The sequence below is a fragment of the Perca fluviatilis genome, chromosome 6 (assembly GCF_010015445.1).
Source record: "Perca fluviatilis chromosome 6, GENO_Pfluv_1.0, whole genome shotgun sequence".
Classification (NCBI taxonomy): Eukaryota; Metazoa; Chordata; class Actinopteri; order Perciformes; family Percidae; genus Perca; species Perca fluviatilis.
This window is the reverse complement of record NC_053117.1, coordinates 1,074,696-1,098,448: the sequence shown is the minus strand read 5'-3', so window position 1 is coordinate 1,098,448 and position 23,753 is coordinate 1,074,696. Positions and strand designations below refer to the sequence as shown.

The 23,753-nt window shown below is 40.1% G+C and overlaps 1 protein-coding gene across 2 annotated transcripts; it reads left to right on the top strand.

Annotated features, from left to right (window-relative positions):
* On the top strand, nucleotides 1–18,851 carry asb6 (ankyrin repeat and SOCS box containing 6). 2 transcript variants are annotated; one of them, XM_039804156.1, is made up of 7 exons: nucleotides 1–100; nucleotides 472–618; nucleotides 11,014–11,195; nucleotides 14,815–14,921; nucleotides 15,017–15,125; nucleotides 15,220–15,306; nucleotides 17,581–18,851. In XM_039804156.1, the coding sequence occupies exons 2-7, from the start codon at nucleotides 482–484 to the stop codon at nucleotides 18,300–18,302; spliced, it is 1,344 nt and encodes a 447-aa protein (XP_039660090.1). In that variant the 5' UTR covers nucleotides 1–100; nucleotides 472–481; the 3' UTR covers nucleotides 18,303–18,851. The 2 variants fall into 2 exon arrangements, with proteins under 2 accessions (XP_039660090.1, XP_039660091.1); XM_039804157.1 differs by having other exon boundaries at nucleotides 14–123.
* The last annotated feature ends 4,902 nt before the right edge of the window (nucleotides 18,852–23,753 follow it).

Genomic DNA, 23,753 nt, shown 5'->3' with positions numbered 1-23,753 from the left:
CCCTCTTGGGGTTTAAAGGGGAATGAAAAAACCGTCGGACTGATGTGGGCGTGCGGGAAGCTTCCTGTTGTGAAGGGAAGCGACTTGTGTGTGTATCCGCGTGAGTTTCTTAACTTTACTTGGGTAATTCCACTTTAATTCGTAACTTTGCACCACCGGTGCTAGCTTACATTGTCTGCTAAGTAAGCTCACGTTACCTATACAATTTTCGTAGAACAATTAACGTTAAGTCGGAACGTCAAGTTAGCTAATGTAGCTAGCTAGCTAAGCCAAATGTAACGGTAGTTAACTAGCTAACGAGAATTATAAAGTCCAATTTAGTCCTGTGAGCAGAAATGACATTCATATTCACTGAGTTGCAAAGCGTTACAATAGCAAGTTTAGCGTGAAGTGCCAGCTATATTCAAACCACATTTAGCTAAAGCCAAGCCCCTGATATGACCTGTTTTTTCTTGTACATTTGTGTTTTAGGTATTGACTTATGACAGTTGTGAGTAGCGCAGGAGCCATGCCTTTCCTCCATGGGTTTCGTAGGATCGTATACGAGTATCAGCCGCTGGTAGATAATGTCATGTGTGTTGTTGGACTGGAGGAAGGGGACGGTAGTCACGAGGACAGGTAAAGAAATATTATTTGATTACTTATTTAGGTAGTTGTGTGCAGAATATAATTCCAGTAACGTTATGTTTTTACCATTGAATCACTTAAATATAGTCTTGTATGATGTACTTGAAAGCAATACTTGAGTAAAAGCACAAGTATCTTCCCAGAAAATGACTGTTAGAAGTTAAAGTCACCTTTTAGCATATTACTTGAGTAATAGTCTTAAATTATCTGGTATTTACTGTACTTAAGTATAGAAAGTAATTTACTTATATTAAATTGACTTAATTATTAGAAGTAAAAGTAAAAAAAAAAACTTGATTATGAACTTTGTCTTATCGTAAAGCATAATATTTAGTGTTCCCACGCCTTTTTTAAACTTCAAAGTCTGACATCAACAAAGAGAAAAACAACCAGACATTTTTCATTTTTTTTTTTTTGAGGAAGTATCTTCTCTCCAACATACGAAAACATATCTTGCAAATACAGCCACAGTTTTGTAACGTTATCTTTATCACCGCCCCGTTCACCGCTGTTGTTGGGGGTAGCCATCGTCCGTTACAGCTGTTTGGCGGCAGAGCCTGCAGCAGATGCTTCCATGACATTATCAGTTGTTATGCTTTCTCCTCTTCTTGTTTAGTTTTGGCCTATGGTTTTTGGCACTTGGTGCTTGGCAAGAAATAGTCATTACGTCACCATCTGGAATGGAGTGTGCATCAACTTGCAAGCTGTTTAAATGTAGTTGAGTAAAAGTAAACATTTCCAGAAGTATAAATAATGAAGTAAAGTACAGCTACGTGGAAATTGTACTTAAAGGTGCTGTAGGTAGGATTGGGAAGATCCAGGACTTAGCAAAAAAATTTGAACATCGACAACTTTGGGGAGAAAGCTATGCCATAATCAGAACTAGTATCTATTTAGGCCAAAGTAACAAATGTGTCCAAAAAGTTACACAAATTGGACTACAGTTACAAAATGCAACATGTGTCATGCGCGGAGTCTCCTCCTCTCGCACACATCACACTGGGGCTGCTGGGCTGTATTGTGGAGCTTAAGTGCAACATGGAGCTTGAGGATGTAAAGAAAAACAGGAGAATTACCTTTGAGCAAGTTTGGAGTAAAGTCGGAGGTATGGAACCATTTTAAACAACTTGTGGGAAGTGACAACATACAGTGCCTTGCGAAAGTATTCGGCCCCCTTGAACTTTTCGACCTTTTGCCACATTTCAGGCTTCAAACAAAGATATAAAACTGTAATTTTTTGTGAAGAATCAACAACAAGTGGGACACAATCATGAAGTGGAACGAAATTTATTGGATATTTCAAACTTTTTTTAACAAACAAAAAACTGAAAAATTGGGCGTGCAAAATTATTCAGCCCCCTTAAGTTAATACTTTGTAGCGCCACCTTTTGCTGCGATTACAGCTGTAAGTCGCTTGGGGTATGTCTCTATCAGTTTTGCACATCGAGAGACTGACATTTTTGCCCATTCCTCCTTGCAAAACAGCTCGAGCTCAGTGAGGTTGGATGGAGAGCGTTTGTGAACAGCAGTTTTCAGTTCTTTCCACAGATTCTCGATTGGATTCAGGTCTGGATTTTGACTTGGCCATTCTAACACCTGGATATGTTTATTTGTGAACCATTTAATTGTAGATTTTGCTTTATGTTTTGGATCATTGTCTTGTTGGAAGACAAATCTCCATCCCAGTCTCAGGTCTTTTGCAGACTCCATCAGGTTTTCTTCCAGAATGGTCCTGTATTTGGCTCCATCCATCTTCCCATCAATTTTAACCATCTTCCCTGTCCCTGCTGAAGAAAAGCAGGCCCAAACCATGATGCGCGCCACCACCATGTTTGACAGTGGGGATGGTGTGTTCAGGGTGATGAGCTGTGTTGCTTTTACGCCAAACATAACGTTTTGCATTGTTGCCAAAAGTTCGATTTTGGTTTCATCTGACCAGAGCACCTTCTTCCACATGTTTGGTGTGTCTCCCAGGTGGCTTGTGGCAAACTTTAAACGACACTTTTTATGGATATCTTTAAGAAATGGCTTTCTTCTTGCCACTCTTCCATAAAGGCCAGATTTGTGCAGTATACGACTGATTGTTGTCCTATGGACAGAGTCTCCCACCTCAGCTGTAGATCTCTGCAGTTCATCCAGAGTGATCATGGGCCTCTTGGCTGCATCTCTGATCAGTCTTCTCATTGTATGAGCTGAAAGTTTAGAGGGACGGCCGGGTCTTCGTAGATTTGCAGTGGTCTGATACTCCTTCCATTTCAATATTATCGCTTTCACAGTGCTCCTTGGGATGTTTAAAGCTTGGGAAATATTTTTGTATCAAAATCCGGCTTTAAACTTCTCCACAACAGTATCTCGGACCTGCCTGGTGTGTTCCTTGTACTTCATGATGCTCTCTGCGCTTTACACGGACCTCTGAGACTATCACAGAGCAGGTGCATTTATACGGAGACTTGATTACACACAGGTGGATTCTATTTATCATCATTAGTCATTTAGGTCAACATTGGATCATTCAGAGATCCTCACTGAACTTCTGGAGAGAGTTTGCTGCACTGAAAGTAAAGGGGCTGAATAATTTTGCACGTCCAATTTTTCAGTTTTTTATTTGTTAAAAAAGTTTGAAATATCCAATAAATTTCGTTCCACTTCATGATTGTGTCCCACTTGTTGTTGATTCTTCACAAAAATTTACAGTTTTATATCTTTATGTTTGAAGCCTGAAATGTGGCAAAAGGTCGAAAAGTTCAAGGGGGCCGAATACTTTCGCAAGGCACTGTATGTGTCGGCTTTGTTGAGTGCATTAAGTGCGGCCGCTGTTCGCCTATGACAGCAAATAAAACGGAGAAGTGGATGATGAACAGACACATGAAGCAGGCTCGCCATGGCAGAAAAGATAATAGTCAGCCTTCAACGTCCTCTTTTGTTACTTCTCCAAGCATAGGCTGCCCCTGAGGGCGAGGCAAGCCCTCCCAGAGAAATAGCCTACGTTGAGTTTTTTTTTTACGTTTCTTCATTCAGATCCATTTGCGATCCGTTCCATTCTGAATAAACAAACAGCGCAGTTTACATGCTTAGTCCTTGTTGCATTATTCATTAAGATAATTTTCAACAGATTTCTGCAGTTCAAACAACTCTGAATTGTAGTTGAGAATGTCACTTATGACGGCCCACAGATTAAAAAAGTGTCGGGTTGAAATCGGGCTCGGGCTCATAATTCCAGTTAATGTGTCGGGCCGGGCCGGGCTCGGACATAACGTGCACGGGCTCGGGCTGGGTCGGGCTTGATTTTTTTTGGGCCCGATCTAAGCTCTACTTCTACAGTCCCTCCTCCCTTTCCGCTAAAGCCCAAAACGGTCTCCTAAGCCCCTCCCCCCCCACAAGGGAGAATGAATGCGTGTGCATGAGCAGTGATTGACACAGTTAGACACCCCCCCTGGCCCTGATTGGTGCATCTGAACGGGGAGCGGTGGGTTTTTGCAAATCGCAAAATTCGCATTATTACAGTTAGACATTACAGGCATTACAGTTAGTCATTACAGACATTACGGTTAGTCATTACAGGCATTACAGTTAGTCATTACAGACATTACAGTTAGTCATTACAGACATTACAGTTAGTCATTACAGACATTACAGTTAGTCATTACAGACATTACAGTTAGACATTACAGACATTACGGTTAGACATTACAGTTAGTCATTACAGACATTACGGTTAGACATTACATACATTACAGACATTACAGTTAGACATTACAGACATTACAGTTAGACATTACAGACATTACAGTCAGACATTACAGACATTACAGTCAGACATTACAGTTAGACATTACAGTCATTACAGTTAGTCATTACAGACATTACAGTTAGACATTACAGTCATTACAGTTAGTCATTACAGGCATTACAGTTAGACATTACAGACATTACAGTTAGTCATTACAGACATTACAGTTAGACATTACAGGCATTACAGTTAGTCATTACAGGCATTACAGTTAGACATTACAGACATTACAGTTAGACATTACAGACATTACAGTTAGTCATTACAGACATTACAGTTAGTCATTACAGACATTACAGTTAGACATTACAGACATTACAGTTAGTCATTACAGACATTACAGTTAGACATTACAGACATTACAGTTAGTCATTACAGACATTACAGTTAGACATTACAGACATTACAGTTAGACATTACAGACATTACAGTTAGACATTACAGACATTACAGTTAGACATTACAGTTAGACATTACAGACATTACAGTTAGACATTACAGACATTACAGTTAGTCATTACAGACATTACAGTTAGACATTACAGACATTACAGTTAGTCATTACAGACATTACAGTTAGACATTACAGACATTACAGTTAGACATTACAGACATTACAGTTAGACATTACAGACATTACAGTTAGACATTACAGACATTACAGTTAGACATTACAGACATTACAGTTAGACATTACAGGCATTACAGTTAGACATTACAGTTAGACATTACAGACATTACAGTTAGACATTACAGACATTACAGTTAGTCATTACAGACATTACAGTTAGACATTACAGACATTACAGTTAGTCATTACAGACATTACAGTTAGACATTACAGGCATTACAGTTAGTCATTACAGACATTACAGTTAGACATTACAGACATTACAGTTAGACATTACAGACATTACAGTTAGACATTACAGACATTACAGTTAGACATTACAGTTAGTCATTACAGACATTACAGTTAGACATTACAGACATTACAGTTAGACATTACAGACATTACAGTTAGTCATTACAGACATTACAGTTAGACATTACAGACATTACAGTTAGTCATTACAGACATTACAGTTAGACATTACAGACATTACAGTTAGACATTACAGGCATTGCAGTTTGACATTACAGACATTGCAGTTAGACATTACAGACATTACGGTTAGACATTACATACATTACAGACATTACGGTTAGACATTACAGACATTACAGTTAGACATTACAGACATTACAGTTAGACATTACAGACATTACAGTCAGACATTACAGTTAGACATTACAGTCATTACAGTTAGACATTACAGACATTACAGTTAGACATTACAGTCATTACAGTTAGACATTACAGACATTACAGTTAGACATTACAGTTAGACATTACAGTTAGTCATTACAGTTAGACATTACAGTTAGACATTACAGACATTACAGTTAGACATTACAGGCATTACAGTTAGTCATTACAGACATTACAGTTAGACATTACATACATTACAGACATTACAGTTAGACATTACAGACATTACAGTTAGACATTACAGACATTACAGTTAGACATTACATACATTACAGTTAGACACGCAGACATTACAGTTAGACATTACAGAACCATTACAGTTCGATACAGTTAGACATTACAGACATTACAGTTAGACATTACAGACATTACAGTTAGACATTACAGACATTACAGTTAGACATTACATACATTACAGACATTACACAGACATTACAGTTAGACATTACAGACATTACAGTTAGGCATTACAGTACATTACAGACATTACAGTTAGACATTACAGTTACATTACAGACATTACAGTTAGACATTACAGACATTACAGTTGAACATTACAGTTAGACATTACAGACATTACAGTTAGACATTACAGTTAGACATTACCACAGACATTACAGTTAGACATTACATACATTACAGTCATTACAGTTAGTCATTACAGACATTACAGTTAGACATTACATACATTACAGACATTACAGTTAGACATTACAGACATTACAGTTCGACATTACAGTTAGACATTACAGACATTACAGTTAGACATTACAGACATTACAGTTAGACATTACAGACATTACAGTTAGACATTACATACATTACAGACATTACAGTTAGACATTACAGACATTACAGTTAGACATTACAGTTAGACATTACAGGCATTACAGTTAGACATTACAGTTAGACATTACAGTTAGACATTACAGACATTACAGACATTACAGTTAGACATTACAGTTAGACATTACAGACATTACAGTTAGACATTACAGACATTACAGTTAGACATTACAGACATTACAGTTAGACATTACAGACATTACAGTTAGACATTACAGACATTACAGTTAGACATTACAGACATTACAGTTAGACATTACAGGCATTACAGTTAGACATTACAGACATTACAGTTAGACATTACAGACATTACAGTTAGACATTACATACATACAGTTAGACATTACAGTTAGACATTACAGACATTGCATTACAGACATTACAGTTAGACATTACAGACATTACAGTTAGACATTACAGACATTACAGTTAGACATTACAGACATTACAGTTAGACATTACAGACATTACAGTTAGACATTACAGACATTACAGTTAGACATTACATTTAGACATTACAGACATTACAGTTAGACATTACAGACATTACAGTTAGACATTACAGACATTACAGTTAGACATTACAGACATTACAGTTAGACATTACAGACATTACAGTTAGACATTACAGACATTACAGTTAGACATTACAGACATTACAGTTAGACATTACAGTTAGACATTACAGACATTACAGTTAGACATTACAGACATTACAGTTAGACATTACAGACATTACAGTTAGACATTACAGACATTACAGTTAGACATTACAGACATTACAGTTAGACATTAGGGCTTACATATTACAGTTAGACATTACAGTTAGACATTACAGACATTACAGTTAGACATTACAGACATTACAGTTAGACATTACAGACATTACAGTTAGACATTACAGACATTACAGTTAGACATTACAGACATTACAGTTAGACATTACAGACATTACAGTTAGACATTACAGACATTACAGTTAGACATTACAGACATTACAGACATTACAGTTAGACATTACAGTTAGACATTACAGACATTACAGTTAGACATTACGTACATTACAGACATTACAGTTAGACATTACAGTTAGACATTACAGACATTACAGTTAGACATTACAGACATTACAGTTCGACATTACAGACATTACAGTTAGACATTACAAACATTACAGTTAGACATTACATACTGTAACAGCATTACAGGCCGTTACAGTTAGACATTACAGACATTACAGTTAGACATTACAGACATTACAGTTAGTTACAGACATTACAGTTAGACATTACAGACATTACAGTTAGACATTACAGACATTACAGTTAGACATTACAGACATTACAGTTAGTCATTACATACATTACAGACATTACAGTTAGACATTACAGTTAGACATTACAGACATTACAGTTAGACATTACAGACATTACAGTTAGACATTACAGACATTACAGTTAGACATTACAGACATTACAGTTAGACATTACAGACATTACAGACATTACAGTTAGACATTACAGACATTACAGTTAGACATTACAGACATTACAGTTAGTCATTACAGACATTACAGTTAGACATTACATACATTACAGACATTACAGTTAGACATTACAGACATTACAGTTAGACATTACAGACATTACAGTTAGACATTACAGACATTACAGGCATTACAGTTAGACATTACAGACATTACAGTTAGACATTACAGTTAGACATTACAGACATTACAGTTAGACATTACAGACATTACAGTTAGACATTACAGACATTACAGTTAGACATTACAGACATTACAGTTAGACATTACAGACATTACAGTTAGACATTACAGACATTACAGTTAGACATTACAGACATTACAGTTAGACATTACAGGCATTACAGTTAGACATTACAGTTAGACATTACAGACATTACAGTTAGACATTACAGGCATTACAGTTAGACATTACAGACATTACAGTTAGACATTACAGACATTACAGTTAGACATTACAGACATTACAGTTAGACATTACATACATTACAGACATTACAGTTAGACATTACAGTTAGACATTACAGACATTACAGTTAGACATTACAGACATTACAGTTAGACATTACAGACATTACAGTTAGACATTACAGACATTACAGTTAGACATTACAGGCATTACAGTTAGACATTACAGACATTACAGTTAGACATTACAGACATTACAGTTAGACATTACAGACATTACAGTTAGACATTACAGACATTACAGTTAGACATTACAGTTAGACATTACAGACATTACAGTTAGACATTACAGACATTGCAGTTAGACATTACAGACATTACAGTTAGACATTACATACATTACAGACATTACAGTTAGACATTACAGACATTACAGTTAGACATTACAGTTAGACATTACAGACATTACAGTTAGACATTACAGTTAGACATTACAGACATTACAGTTAGATATTACAGTTAGAGCATTACAGACATACATACATTACAGACATTACAGTTAGACATTACACTACATTACAAGACATTACAGTTAGACATTACAGACATTACAGTTAGACATTACAGACATTACAGTTAGACATTACAGTTAGACATTACAGACATTACAGTTAGACATTACAGACATTACAGTCAGACATTACAGACATTACATACATTACAGGCATTACAGTTTGACATTACATACATTACAGGCATTACAGTTAGACATTACAGACATTACAGTTTGACATTACAGGCATTACAGTTAGACATTACAGGCATTACAGTTAGACATTACAGACATTACAGTCAGACATTACAGACATTACATACATTACAGACATTACAGTTAGACATTACATACATTACAGACATTACAGGCATTACAGTTAGACATTACAGACATTACAGACATTACAGTTAGGCATTACAGGCATTACAGTTAGACATTACAGGCATTACAGTTAGACATTGCAGTTAGCATTACAGGCATTACAGTTAGACATTACAGGCATTACAGTTAGACATTACAGTTAGACATTACATACATTACAGTTAGACATTACAGACATTACAGACATTACAGTTGGTCATTACAGGCATTACAGACATTACAGACATTATAGTTAGACATTACAGACATTACAGACATTACAGTTAGACATTACAGGCATTACAGTTAGACATTACAGGCATTACAGTTAGACATTACAGTTAGACATTACAGGCATTACAGTTAGACATTACAGGCATTACAGTTAGACATTACAGTTAGACATTACAGACATTACAGTTAGACATTACAGACATTACAGTTAGACATTACAGACATTACAGTTAGACATTACAGTTAGACATTACAGACATTACAGTTAGACATTACAGACATAACAGTTAGACATTACAGACATTACAGTTAGACATTACAGTTAGACATTACAGTTAGACATTACAGACATTACAGTTCAACATTACAGTTCGACATTACAGTTAGGTATTACAGACATTACAGTTAGACATTACAGACATTACAGACATTAGTTAGACATTACAGACATTACAGTTAGACATTACAGACATTACAAACATTACAGTTTGACATTACAGACATTACATTTAGACATTACAGTTGGACATTACAGACATTACAGTTAGACATTTCAGTTATTTACAGTTAGACATTACAGAATTATTATTTTTTTTTATTAAATGCTTCATGTAATTTTACTGGAACATCAGCAAATGTGACAGATGTTAGTTTTATAAGGCTTACCTACTGCACTTTTAGTAAAGTGACAAAGTATTTGTACTTAATTACATTACAACACTCCTTTAGTAACCCTTTTTTAACAGCGGGAATAACCTCTACCTTTTTAGTAGTGCTAAAGTTATTTCTATTTGATAATTGACAGTGACAAACTAACTTTTCCTCATTTCGGATTCATAACTTGAAAATGTAGTTCTGTTTCAATGTTCAGTTGTGTGTAGCAGGTTGTCGTAGTCCAGCTAAAGTGCCGTAAGAGGACAATCAGATCCAGAACCAACAGACTAAAACACAGCTTTTTCCCCCAGGCTGTCAAAAGCACAAGCCCTTCTCTCCACCTCCTTCCTCTATAAAGACTTGTGTGCAATAAACCCCAAAAAACTGGAAGTGCAATAACATTATGTATATAGTACCACCTCATCGTGTTTATTTATCTTGATTGTTATATTTTGCTATTTAAATTTTCCATTTTGTTATATTTTACTATTTAAATTTTATATTTCTGTTTTTTTGTGACTTAACTGTCATAATGAGAGCTGCTAAACTGTGTTTCGTTGTTGAAACAATGACAATAACGATCTATTCTATAATCGCTGCAGAATGCATTTGGTAGAAAACACTGGTGGCATTTCATACAATTTGACTGAAACAGTGCTACTTTCCCCTCCTGTGTCCAGAGTCCAAGGTCCTGAGGAGGAGTCTGGTCTTTGTGGCTCTCTTGCAGAGCTTCTGGAGCGGGAGTCCCAGTCAGAAGTGTTTGTGGAAGGCATCAGCTATGCTCTGTTTAAGGTGGCAGAGCTGGGACTGGTGTATGCAGCTGAAATCCTTCTACGCTATGGAGCTGATCTAAACTTTGAAGGTGAGGACTAATATGCGAGTTAGCTGTGAAATATACAATATTGTACACAAGCCAGCCAGAGAAACAAACATAATAATATGGGCTTACTCTGGCAATTGCACTCAGTACCACTTGTCCTACAGTGCGCCACATGTTCTGTTACTCTGAAGTCCCTTTCACACTTGCACTGCAAAACCTCAAATTGTCAGACAACTTCAAGAAACAGCGAGATACTCTATTTATGACCAAATTACGAATCGGCTACGTGACCGCGGTGTAATTGTGTCAAGTCCTGCCTCCTGCACACTCTAACAAGGAGCCACCCCTCGACCTAAACCAAATAGTCTATTTCCAGTGAGAACACGTCTGAAACAGACAATCTCCTGTGTTGTACTACATGTGTGAAAAGAAAACTACAGACAATAGCTAAGTTTCCATCCACTTGTCAATCGAATTATCTGAAGTTCGGTAAAAAAAACTCATGCGAATAAAGCTGGTGAAAGTGTGTTTAATAAAATAAAAAACCTGTGCGTGATGACGTCACATGCTGTTTTGCGATTAAACTGGTATATTGAATGGATTTGAGACATTTTAGGGTGTTTCCATTCATTTTTGCACTGAATCGCACAACATTCAAGCGAACTTTTGCGAACAAAGTTTTGCTAGACAAAAGTAGTTGTTGTTGTTAATATTAGAAGCCAAGCTAAGCTACAATGGACCTTTTGACCGAGGATCTGATCCAGCTCATCAAAAAGGTGGAACTTGCCTTTTATTTCCCCTCCGGCACCGCTGCGAGACAACTCTCTTTTTTTGAGCCATGTATCGCTGTTTGAGCGCCTTCCATTTACTCCGCAGGACGTCCCACGGCTTGTCGTAAGGGACATTCTAAAACGCTTAACGTGAAAAAGCTTAACGTGGTTTAATGTATCTGAACAACGATCAGTCATCACCAGATGTATCATGGTCATATCTTGTCATGAACACTTAAGCCTGTCAAAAAAACTAAATCAAAATCCAACGATTATAGAAGTTATCTCACGTTAATGTTTTCGTCCATAATATTTGGACATTGGGTTAGATTTGACCGTTTTAAGTCGTTATGATAAGCAATATAGGAGAGGATTTTTTTGTTGGTGATTGATCGTTGTTTAGGTACACTAAACCATGTTAAGCTTTTTCACATTAGGACTTATAAAGACAATGAGAACCGTGGAGAGTCAACCCCCAGCCACTCCGCTGCCCTGCTGTGAAGCAGAAATGCTTTATGTCAGATAATGTCCATAATAATTGGACTTTGGGTTTGAGTTTTTGACAGTTTTCAGTGGTTATGAGGAGCAATATGAGAGAGAAATTAGGTAATCATTTATCATTGTTTAGGTAGGCCACATTGAACCAAAAAGCTTTTTCCTCGCTATAGGGCGAAATGATGAAGAAAACATTAACGTGAGATAACTTCTATAATCGTTGGATTTCGATTTAGTTTTTTTGACGGGCTTAAGTGTTTATGACAAGATATGACCATGATAAATCTGGTGATGATTGATCGTTGTTTAGATACATTAAACCACGTTAAGCTTTTTCACGTTAAGCGTTTTAGAATGTCCCTATCGTAACCTTTGTTGGTCATTTCCTTCACGAGCTCCTGATAAATGATGGCGTTTCTTAGATTTTTGTTATCTAAAAGAGCCGTTATATTTTTCTGGTAAATTAAATTAAAAACGTATCTTGTCTCCTCGTTTGTCCGCTTACATCTGTTTTTGTTGACAGCTGTCATGTGTGCAAACAGAGCGGAAATACTGGGCAGAAATGAACTGAAACTACTTCTTCTTCGTTTTATTGCGGGTTGCAACCATAAAATGACCTAAAACTTAATCGCAATTCATTATTTATTCGGCAAATAACGTATCCATCAGCGCTTATCGCATAAGCCATATATCGATCAAGAGAAAATCCGATGAGACCGAACGTATTTTCTTTGAGTCGATATTCATGAAATTCAGTCGGATTTTACTGTTTACTGTTTAAGGCATTTTTCATTCGATATCACTTAATTTGGATAAAAACGTGTGGATGGAAACATAGCTAATGTCAGGACCTGATTTGTCGGGACATTGTCCAAAGTTCATATGAGAAAATGGCTTGAGTCTACAAGGGCTTGTTTATAAATTCAATTATATGCCCATGTAAGCAATCAGTGTTGATTATTTTAAACTAAAATACTATTTAGTCCTCTAGTACTATCACTAGAAATGGTTTTATGTGGTCACACTTCCCCTATATCTAGGACTTGTAGACATGATTTTAGTTTCAAGTTACAAGTTGTGGGCCAATCACACTTTGGAGGTGGTTACAAATTTAAAAACCCTAACCTGTAATATGTTTTTTTTTTTTTTTTTTTCCCCCAAAGAGAAATATATTTTTTCTGTGTTGGCTAGTAACTAGCCTTCTACAGTAGGTTTCATCTTGCTCCAGTTTTAATGGGTGATCGTGAGTCTGTGCTACATGCACAACAACTTGTCATATGAATTAGATTTTACTTTGAAATATAAGTGGACCTGCCATTTTCACTTAGTACACAAGTAACTGCATATTGTAAATTGGGCAAGTTGTCATCCACATACACTTAAGAGAATAAGTCACCCTTTAGCAAATTGCAGTGGAAAGTGCGGCATGTCTTGCAGCTGTGAAGAAACCTGCCAGGGCTCAGTCAGACCCTGCTGTGGGGACCTCTGGTGGCAGTACAAATGTCTTTCCCCAGGGACATAATTAGAGGATCCTGACAGAGGCTGCTTCATTCATCTTTTACATTTATTGAACGCCTCTTTCCACCAAGTTAACACTGACAAATTCTCCAACATACCAACGTTCGAGCTTCTCTATTCTTTTTCAAGTATTTGTCATCTATTGCAAGTTTAAGAATAGCGTGTGCCAAGTTTCGTACAGGCACCGACTGGGCTGAAGCAAGGGTTTATATAGTTATTATGATAGTTACTAGTCGTGCATGTGGAACTCAATAATCTAGACCCTGAATATAATGTAGACGTAAAAGAGAATTTGTCGGTAATATATAGACACGCGCCGTAACAAGTAACGATCAGTAACTGTGCCACTGAGAAACGGTACGGGTGCCGTTCTGTTACATGTAACACTGACAATTAACTAAGATTTATTATCTGCTTGTATACTGGATTGCTGCCAGCTAATGGAGACGAGACGCACAACAGCTTGTGAAAACACTTGCAAACATTAACCACTCTGTCAACATAAATGCTCCATTTGTAGCATTTGGTAAATGTATAAAACACAAGCAAATACAGAAAACATACTTCAACAATATCCCTTCAAACATATGAATGTGGTTTGCCACCATAGCATTTTAAAAGGAAATGTATCGGGCGCCTGGTTAGCTCACCTGGTAGAGCGGGCGCCCATATATAGAGGTTTACTTCTCGACACAGCGGCTGCGGGTTCGACACCGACCTGCGGCCCTTTGCTGCTTGTCATTCCCCCCTCTCTCTCCCCTTTCAAGTCTAAGCTGTCCTATACAAATAAAGGCCTAAAAAGCCCAAAACATAATCTTAAAAAAAAAAAAAAAAAAAACTTAATTGGTTTAATATGAATATTTGTTTCTACTCTCCAGACCCAGTGTCTTACTACAATCCTCTACATATCGCAGTTTTGAGGAACAGGCCCAACATGGTGAGGCTGCTGGTCGGCCACGCAGCAGACGTTGAAAAGAGAGACAGGGTGAGGCACCTGTCCAACTTGGATTCATGCCCTCTCTTCTCATGTGTCCCCTCTGTTTTCTTAGGATTTAATGTAATCTCAATGTTACTTGGTAGATCCATGAGAGCAGTCCTTTGGATCTTGCCAGTGAGGAGTCAGAGAGGCTCCCCTGCCTGCTCACCCTGCTGGACCTGGGTGCTGATGTGAACGCAAGGGACAAACGTGGTAAATTTACATTCCCCGGCCTAATTCAGAAATGTTAATTCTGTCACTCGTCAGTTCGTTCTGAAAACTGATCGCTTTGGTCTCGTCTCCAAAGGAAAAACACCTTTGCTCCATGCCTTGGCGAGCAGCGACGGACTCACTGTGCACAACACGGAGAACATCCAGCTTCTACTTCAGAGAGGTACTGACTGAACCCCCTTCATCTTCCCTTTGCCTTCTTTTGGTTATTCAAATACCCTCTCAGACAGCATCACAGTCAAACCCCACTACATTCAGAAACTTGTGTTGGTATGCATACCTGCCCACCTGTATGCATTTTGAGATCAAAGTAAACTGTCAGTGGCTGTCAGGCTAAATAAGCACATGCAATTTTTAACGCGTGTGAAAAGGGAGCAGAACCAATCCTGTGATCCGGTCATGAAGCCACTGACTGACAAGATTTTTAACTGCAGGCTGTTGAGGATTGAAATGATGTCTTTCATGTCTTCATAGTATACAATCATCAATCTCCTTGGTATACTTGTAGTTTCATGTACAGTATAACTACAGGTTTAACATTGGTTAATGGTATTGTCTCTAAAGTATTTACAGCCAGTGTACCCCACAACAAAAAAGCCACCCATTCTCTGAAAATCATTTCCTTCAACCACTGTGATGAGGAAAAGTGCATAGACCGATGTCCGGTTCTTGAGGATAAGTCTCTTGGCTGTAACCATCCCAAACATAACTTAACAGCAAAGTAGCTTCACAACAGCCACAAAGAACCAGTTCGTCATACACATGCATCCTGTCAATAATATCAGAAAGCCAATGGTAGATATCATCAAAGTATTCAACGAAAAAAAGGTGAGTATGTGTACCCTTGTCTGTCAGAGAGGTAAAATGTTTTTATTTGATGTAAGAATGTATTAAAACATTTCATGGGTATGCTAATTTAAGAAGGTCAGTAATGAGTATAGAACAATCTGAGAGACCGATTGGGATCCCAGCTTCCTGCCTCCTGATGGTTGACAGGCCATGATCACATAAAAATTAGAGTACTAATTAACCTGCGAAAACTGGTTTACTTCTCCGGCTCTGTAAGAGCTTTGTCAAGTTTGAGAAAAAAAAAAATCCCTGATGAGGTCCTAGTGATGTCATCAGGGGTATCTCAGCTTGACTTAGACTTTAAATTTATAACAGCCTGCATTACTAACTGGGGATGTGGGGTTTAAAGACGTGGGCATTTACCAGTTAAAGAGGTGTAATGGAAGATGCTATCGAGTTGCATTATGGGACATGTAGGTTCTAGAGTTTTTAGAGCTTGAGTCATACTAGGGCTCATTTTAAAGCTGTAACCACCAGGAAATGCTCAGTTTTGTTAGTTTCATAAAGTACTTAAACAATTACTCAGTTGTCAAACGAGTCATTGATTGATCTAGTCTATTGACAAATTGTCTCATTATTACAATGACACTAATTATAATGCCACTTTTCCACTGCATGGTACGTCTCGACTTGATTCTACCCGACTCGCCCTTTTTTTGGTTTTCCATTAGCAAAAGTTGTGGATAGTACCTGGGACTTGTTTGGTATCCCCTTTAGTAAAGGTTCTAAGCGAGCTGCGCTGATACTAGCAGGTGGAGTTCAAACATTGCTAGTCTCGCTTTGCCAGACCATCTACACGCTGCAGAGGAGGGTCTGGCTACTCCACATAGTATTCCTGGGATGGGAGAAAAATGTGCTCTGGTTTATTGGCATTTCTTTAAACCAATCACAATCGTCTCGGGCGGCACTAAGCTCTGCACGGAGCCGCTGTAAAGTAGTCGTGTGTGAGAAATCTCAGCTTGAACAGACAGTCTAGCTAGCTGTCTCAATTTACCTTGCATAGATCTGAGGAGCAGTTAACCATAGTCCTCATAAATCCACCGGCGTTAAAAATTCCAACACGAAGAAAGCGGAAGGAGACGAACATCCATGCATCTGGCGGAATTTCCCGCGGCGCCGGAGCAATCCCGGAAGTGGAATGTCAAGGATATAGACTAAAAACATTGCAGACCACTGATTGGTCCGAGAGACAACTTGACTAGCGCGACACGGGACATCCTGCGCAAACCTGTGATTTTAAAATCTATAGCGATTGCATTTTTGTTAATCTCTCATCCCGATTTTAAAGAATGGCCCCCGGCAAAACTACGCTGAGCAGTTAAAGAAGGGCGGCCGTTTCTCTGATCACTTCAGCGAGTGTCACGTTGAAGATGATGTCATGGCAGTTTTACGCGGTGTCACTATGGCGAACAGAGGGGGTTCTATCCGTGGATCACGAAAACAAGAAAAGTACTGGTACCAAGAAATGTGAGTCGAGTTGGGTAGAGCCGCACCGTACAGTGGAAGCACGGTGTAAGGCACGTGTAACAGTAGTTAACGGTTTCAGATTTGATCAAAAACCAAGAGCGATGATGCTTCTTCACTACAGGTGCTGACGTTAATGCTGCTACTGTCGATGGTGAAACCGTTGAGTCCTCGTTGGTGTTCCTGGTGAAGGAGGCTCTGGAGGCCACTACGGAGGACGCTGCTGAGATCGGCAACTTCTGCTTGAAAGCCACGCAGCTACTGCTGGCTCACGGCGTGGACCCCAGCTGCTGTCTGAATGAGGACGGCGAGCCCTCCCTGACACAGACGAGCCTGGAGCATTTTGACCTGCTCTTCCCTCTGGCTGTGCTCCTAATCCAGAGTGGAGCGTCTTTGGTTTGCTCCTACCACGGCGACTCCTGTTGGTCGTTTTACAGCCTCCTTTTCCAGCGGCTGCAAACAGCCCTGCAGCAGTGCTCTGGTCAAAGTCGCGCCTCGGAGCTGCTGGAGCAGGCTGAGGTCTTGCTTGACTTGGCGAGGGTGGACGACCCCGCACCGCATCTGCCTCTCAGGCTGGAGCTCCCCGTGCCCGGTCAGGACCCGCACCCTTATGCTCAGGCTCTGGTAGACCTGCACGACCACGTAGCAGAGCACGAAGCGAACCCTCCTGCTCTGCGCTGCCTTTGTAGGGCATTCATAAGGAGTCACTTACAGCCCTGGCCCCTGGAAGACAAAGTTAAAGCCTTGCCGTTACCAGACAGACTGAAAGACTTTATTCTTCCTGAGCACACGTATACTCCTAAGCCTGGCTGGGACTGTTTCAAGCCCCAACACAACCAGCGCTGATGTGTGTGTATATAAGCTAGTTTAAGTCTAGTTCTTTTCCTTTCGAAATCTAAATAAAAGACTGAACAGGTCTGTAATAATTTGTATAAAATGTCTTGAGCAGTTGTACAAAAATGAACCTAAAACGAACCATTGTGGCATTGTTTAATTCTTATTGTTGCTGTCTGTGCCAAAAGAAGACAAATGTGTGAATGTTTACTTTGAGATTAAAGTTTTGTCTGTACAGATTAGCCTGTGAGTTGTAACTCAGTTTTTACTGTTAGGATTAAACTGCTGTACAGTTGTGTGCCATATCAATGTGTAAAGGAAGCTGCAATGCAACATAAATTCCACCAGATGGCAATGTGGCTCTTGCAGCTCAAAAGCAGCTCAGATGTCAGGGTCAAAGATGTAGTTATTCACAGTGCAGCCTATTAAAGTTGTTCCAGCGCAGTAGGCTCCATCTATATTTCATCTCCTCAACATGATTGTGGTGTATTTGTAGAATTTGTGCATCTTCTTGCCGAACATGAATGTGGACCAATAAAACATGTTGTGTCTCCACCTAGACAGAAGTGTCCTTACAGCATTTTCTATCCAGAGTATATCAGTTTGACATTATTTTAGTTTAGTTTGTCAACATGTTACAGCTTGTAACTGACCAGTTAGTGGCAGTGCAGCGCTGAATGTGACTCACACACACTGGCTACCTGTTCATCGTGAAATAATTGTGTCTATATACAGTACGTGTGCCTCATGGTTGTGTTCATACCCCCAAACAACAGTTGAGTGAATGCTCAAATAAAGAAGCAGGAATATAATGCTACAACACGACAGAAAGCGTGTAGATGTTTTGACGTGGTTTTTACTGTGACATAATGCAGTGGCTGCTGGCGTGAAAGGTTTTACCAAGCATTCTTAATGCTAATGTTCAAATTCAAATGAAATTTGGGCCCCTTTCCTTTTTTTTTCTTCTTTTATTTTTTTTTTGCTCAGTCACACGTACAAAACCCTGCACATCCAGTCTCCGGTAATAGACAAACAGTGCCTAAAAGAAACCTACTACGGTGGTACAGGAACACCATGGTGTACATACATGTTTGTGTCCGTGTGTGTGTGTGTGACGTGCAAACTAAATAGGACATTGTGTTACACAACTAACCCCTTCCTGACATTGCTGGAGCTGGAGTGGCTCCAAGGCTTGCGAGCGCTCCAGCTCCTCTTGGTTATCTAGGTCACAGCCTCTGAGGAGAAGAGCCTCAGCAGCAGCAGCAGCAGCCCTGCATGACACACGCTTCACTCTCCTGTCTGTCTGAATCTTTTGACAAAACCTCAACACTGGCCCTGGTCGAATCAGGGAGAGAGAGGGAGGGAGGGGGTTGCAGGAGGCTGTGAAGAAAAAGGGGAAAAAAAGTTACAGAGATGGCATATGTGTAATGGTTGTGGGAGCACTCATGGAGGACACATGGAAATTGAAATGGCAACATTGGATTACATTTATACAATACACTAGCTGTAGGAGCATAATCCACCCAACCAACAATCAACGCTGGCAAGAAACCAGCCTTCTTCCATAGAGTCCAATCCCTGCTTGTAGAAGGTGATGGAATAGAGCTAGTGGGGGGGGGGTGGGCGGGCAGGGCTAAGGCAGCATTTATTGGAAAACGGTGCGAGTGAAGCTCGGTACTGAAATTAGTTATTGATCTATTCTCTCCCTGAAGCCCATGGGTCTTTCCCACCACACCTGCTCATTCTCTCAGTGCCTTTTCTTTCACTGCAACCCATTGTATCTCTCAGCCGTCGCTTCGAGCTTCTGCTAGTGTTTCTGCTGGTGTTGTACTTCTTTTATTCGCTTCAAATCATCTTGTCATGCAGAGAAGTCATTCCAAAATAAGATGCCAATAACATAACCTGATATCTATGAGAAAGTTTGATATATACAGACTAAGATTTCATTGGGGTTTGAAGGGCAGCAAATAGCTCAAGACTTAAGTTGACAAAAATATCACTTATATAAATGTTTTATAATCATCGAAGCATACACAATAATTCTGAAACTGATCTTCATGAAACCCTTATACAACACGTGTGGTATGTTTCCCTCTTTGTTTGAAATTCTTTCTCTCAATAGGTTATCATTTATTTAAATAATCTATTTTACGTCAACCAAGTACTTGTTACTTTTCATTCCTAATTCTTGGTCCTAACCAGTCCCTGAAACCATCATCATCTTCAGCGGTACAGACGGTGAAAGCTTCAGAAAAATAAAAAATGCAGTACAAGGGCATTTTCAATTCATAAAAGCAAGAAGTACTTGGCTCTTTAGAGAGATACATGTAAACTACTGCAATGCAGCCGTGACCATACAACCTGGAGATTAAACATTTTTCATTACAGGCATTTGGACAATAACTGCTTTTCTTTGACATTCACTGGAATTATTTAAATAGTGCTGTTTTTTTTTTTTTTTGGGGGGGGGGGGGGGGGGGGGGGTGTGGGGGGGGCCCCATTTTTTTAAACCCCCCCCCCCCCCGGCCCGACCCCCAAGGGGCTTTTCGGGCTTTTTTTCAGAATGTGCATCTCCTTGTCTTGCAGTAGACATCGTCTAGACACGGGATGATTGCAGACACCACTGAACACTCAGCTGCTGTCTGAAACCTCGTGGGAGTTGAGGTGGTACTTTGGAGGGAAATGGCCAGCAGTCAGTGAAGGGGGTCACACTCGCACCCCTTTTAGATTGTGTGTTTGCCCATACATCTACGCGCTGTATGTGTTTGCTGGTGTGAAGGCAAGCGTGGATTCAGATGTGTGAGTGTGTGTGTGTGTGGGAGAGAGAGAGAGAGAAAGAAAGAGCAAAAGAGAGCGTAGACATTGAAACAGTGTTCATAACCGCAGATGTGGTGACTTCATCAGAAAAAAATGCTCCCCATGCTATTGCTCTGCTAGCGTTGATGGAGCTCACTAAGATAAATGGCTGTTAATGCGAAGACCAATAAAAGCAAACTCATTGGATATCAACTTAAGTTTGCCATTATGCTGGCTTCCAAGCAGCATACTTTATCTCCTATAAGAATATCGTTGTTTGGTTCAGGCACCGGTAAATGTGGAGCTTTGTGGGGATGTGTGTACGCGCGTGCGTGTGTGTCTGTGTGCACGAGGTGTGTGCGTGTGTTGTGGGGGATGTCGGTTGGTCTCTTAGAGATGGACGCAGGTCGCCGGGTTCACTCAGGGCATAGGACTAATCTCAGTGGGGGTGGATTGGATGCAGGATAGCTGAATCCTGTTGGGGCAGGCCACCTTCTCATTCTGCTCCAGGTGTTGGTTCCTCCTTTAGACTGACACATACTGACTGTTGAGCTCACCAGCCTTCATGGTACTCATTTAGCTTAACGCTTTAAGGAGCTATTGAATGGTTTGTGTATGTGTTTTTTACTGTTTGCTAGATATCCATTGAGGGAAAAATATTTCAAGATGTCAATTCATTACTTACTTAGACGCCGGCGTCTTTTGTTAATCTTAGGTGTCGTCATTTTTTTTAAGATGTCTTTGGAAAAGAAAACTGCTCCGACAAGTAAAGTTACCAAACACTGCTGCACACTAGTACTAACACAAAGCTGTTCTCGCTCTGTGAAGGGGGAATCATTTTGAAAGTGTAGCACACCAAAAAGTTACGGTTCCTATACTCCGACTCCTATTTTAGAAGCACACAAATCCACCACCCTCTACATTTCTACAACTGACGCCATTTCACAGAAATTCCAGACAACTGGCGCCTGAGCTCTGCCTCAAGAAGGACATGATGAATAGGACACACCCTTGGTATGCTAGTGAATGGTAGAATATGTGGCTCACTGCAGTGTTACAGCCTAGATTCATTACAGCCTCTCGTCCTGGCTCTTTAGAGTGTCGTTTTCTCTGCTTTTCTCCCCCCTGCGTTTCATGCTGCTCGACTATTTTTAAAAGCTTGAATTTGAGTGAAATGCACTGAGGCACCAGTAAGGCGAGCTACAGCTCTTTTCCAGCGCTGGTTCCTGATCCACCTCTTTGTTGTGGTCTATGCATGCCTGCTCTAGTCACATGACTGCGTTTCTATGGCAACTCGGGTTTGAGTAATCATTTGCGTTACGACCTTTATTCCCTTGAGGAAAGGGGAGGGGGAGGTTAGACTGAGCCTGTAGAAAGAGGGAGCAAGAGGAAAGAGAAAGACAGGCAGACGGGGAGCGGCGGAGAGAGGCACAGGGAAGGAAAATAGGCAAAAACCAGCGGCTGTAGACGGAACATTTCTCTCTTTCTTGCCTTTGTGTTTTATCTTTTTCTCTTTGTACCACATGCAACCTCTACCTCACCTTATTCAGTAGTTGGGGGGGTGGAAAGAGAAGAAAGCCTGCCACTAAACACTGGGTTGTGTGCTTCAGTTTCACCATAATATCTTCTGGGTTGTGACTCACTCAGTGACTAGGAGAGGCGAGTGAGTTTGGTTGGAGAGGCAGCAGGCATGTATGTTTCATAAGGGCCTACACACACACACACACACACAAGCACCACACACACACACACACACACACACAAACACACACACACACACACACACACACACACACACACACACACAGGAAAAGCAGTGCTGTGCCACATGTGCAAGTCTCAGCAGAAACAGATTCTGTATGTTCCTGTTTCTTGCTCTCCCGGCTGCGTTGTCATGGTTACCCAGCTAGTCCACCAAGGCTCGCAGCCCCTCTCCCTCTCCCTCTCCCTCTCCTTCTTACCACTGTTGGGTGATTCAACCCATCAGTTGGGTTGTGTCATCTCCTAGATGGAGTTTCGAGCTCCCACGTCTCCTAAATGGAGTTTTTTTTTAGTTTGGACTTGTGTTCCAATTGGATTGTAGTTTGAGAAAATGGAATAATTGTGTTTGTGTGTGTGTGTGTGTGTGTGTGTGTGTGGGGGGGTGTCCAACATTGACAGGAGGTGGGCTGGACTGGGGGGCTGGTGATAGACACTATATGGGGGTTGTGTGGAGGTGGTGCTAGCTGCTTCCAGGTGCCTGCGACTAGGGCTGAATATGAATGAGGGGCCCCGGTTCTCCAGAGATGGTGGCTGGGGAGAGAGCTGCTAAAACCAGAGACCAGTGGAGCCTGGCTGCTTGAGAGGCCCCCACATGCTGCTGACAGGAGCTGGAGCTAGCCATCACGCTAATTAGCGTTTTTACTCTAGCAGCGGCAAATAAGGGGGAGTGGGTTAGAGGGAGATGTGGGGGTGGTACATGACTCATAGACACAGTATGGTTTATTCATGATGGTGGAAGGGGATGTGTGTGTGTGTGTGTGTGTGTGTGTGTGTGTGTGTGTGTGTGTGTGTAAGAGAGAGAAAAAGAGAGAGAGAGGGAGAGGAAACAGACATTTGATTTGCACACAGTTCTGTGTGTGTGTGTGTGTGTTGCCTTAGTAGATCACTGATTGGCACCAAGCCAAG

Excerpts from the sequence above, each read along its gene's own strand:
- asb6 (XM_039804156.1), top strand. The coding sequence starts at position 482 with ATGACAGTTGTGAGTAGCGCAGGAGCCATGCCTTTCCTCCATGGGTTT. Across the intron at positions 14,922-15,016 it reads ACGTTGAAAAGAGAGACAGG|ATCCATGAGAGCAGTCCTTT; the intron begins GTGAGGCACCTG and ends GTTACTTGGTAG. Across the intron at positions 15,126-15,219 it reads GAACGCAAGGGACAAACGTG|GAAAAACACCTTTGCTCCAT; the intron begins GTAAATTTACAT and ends TCGTCTCCAAAG.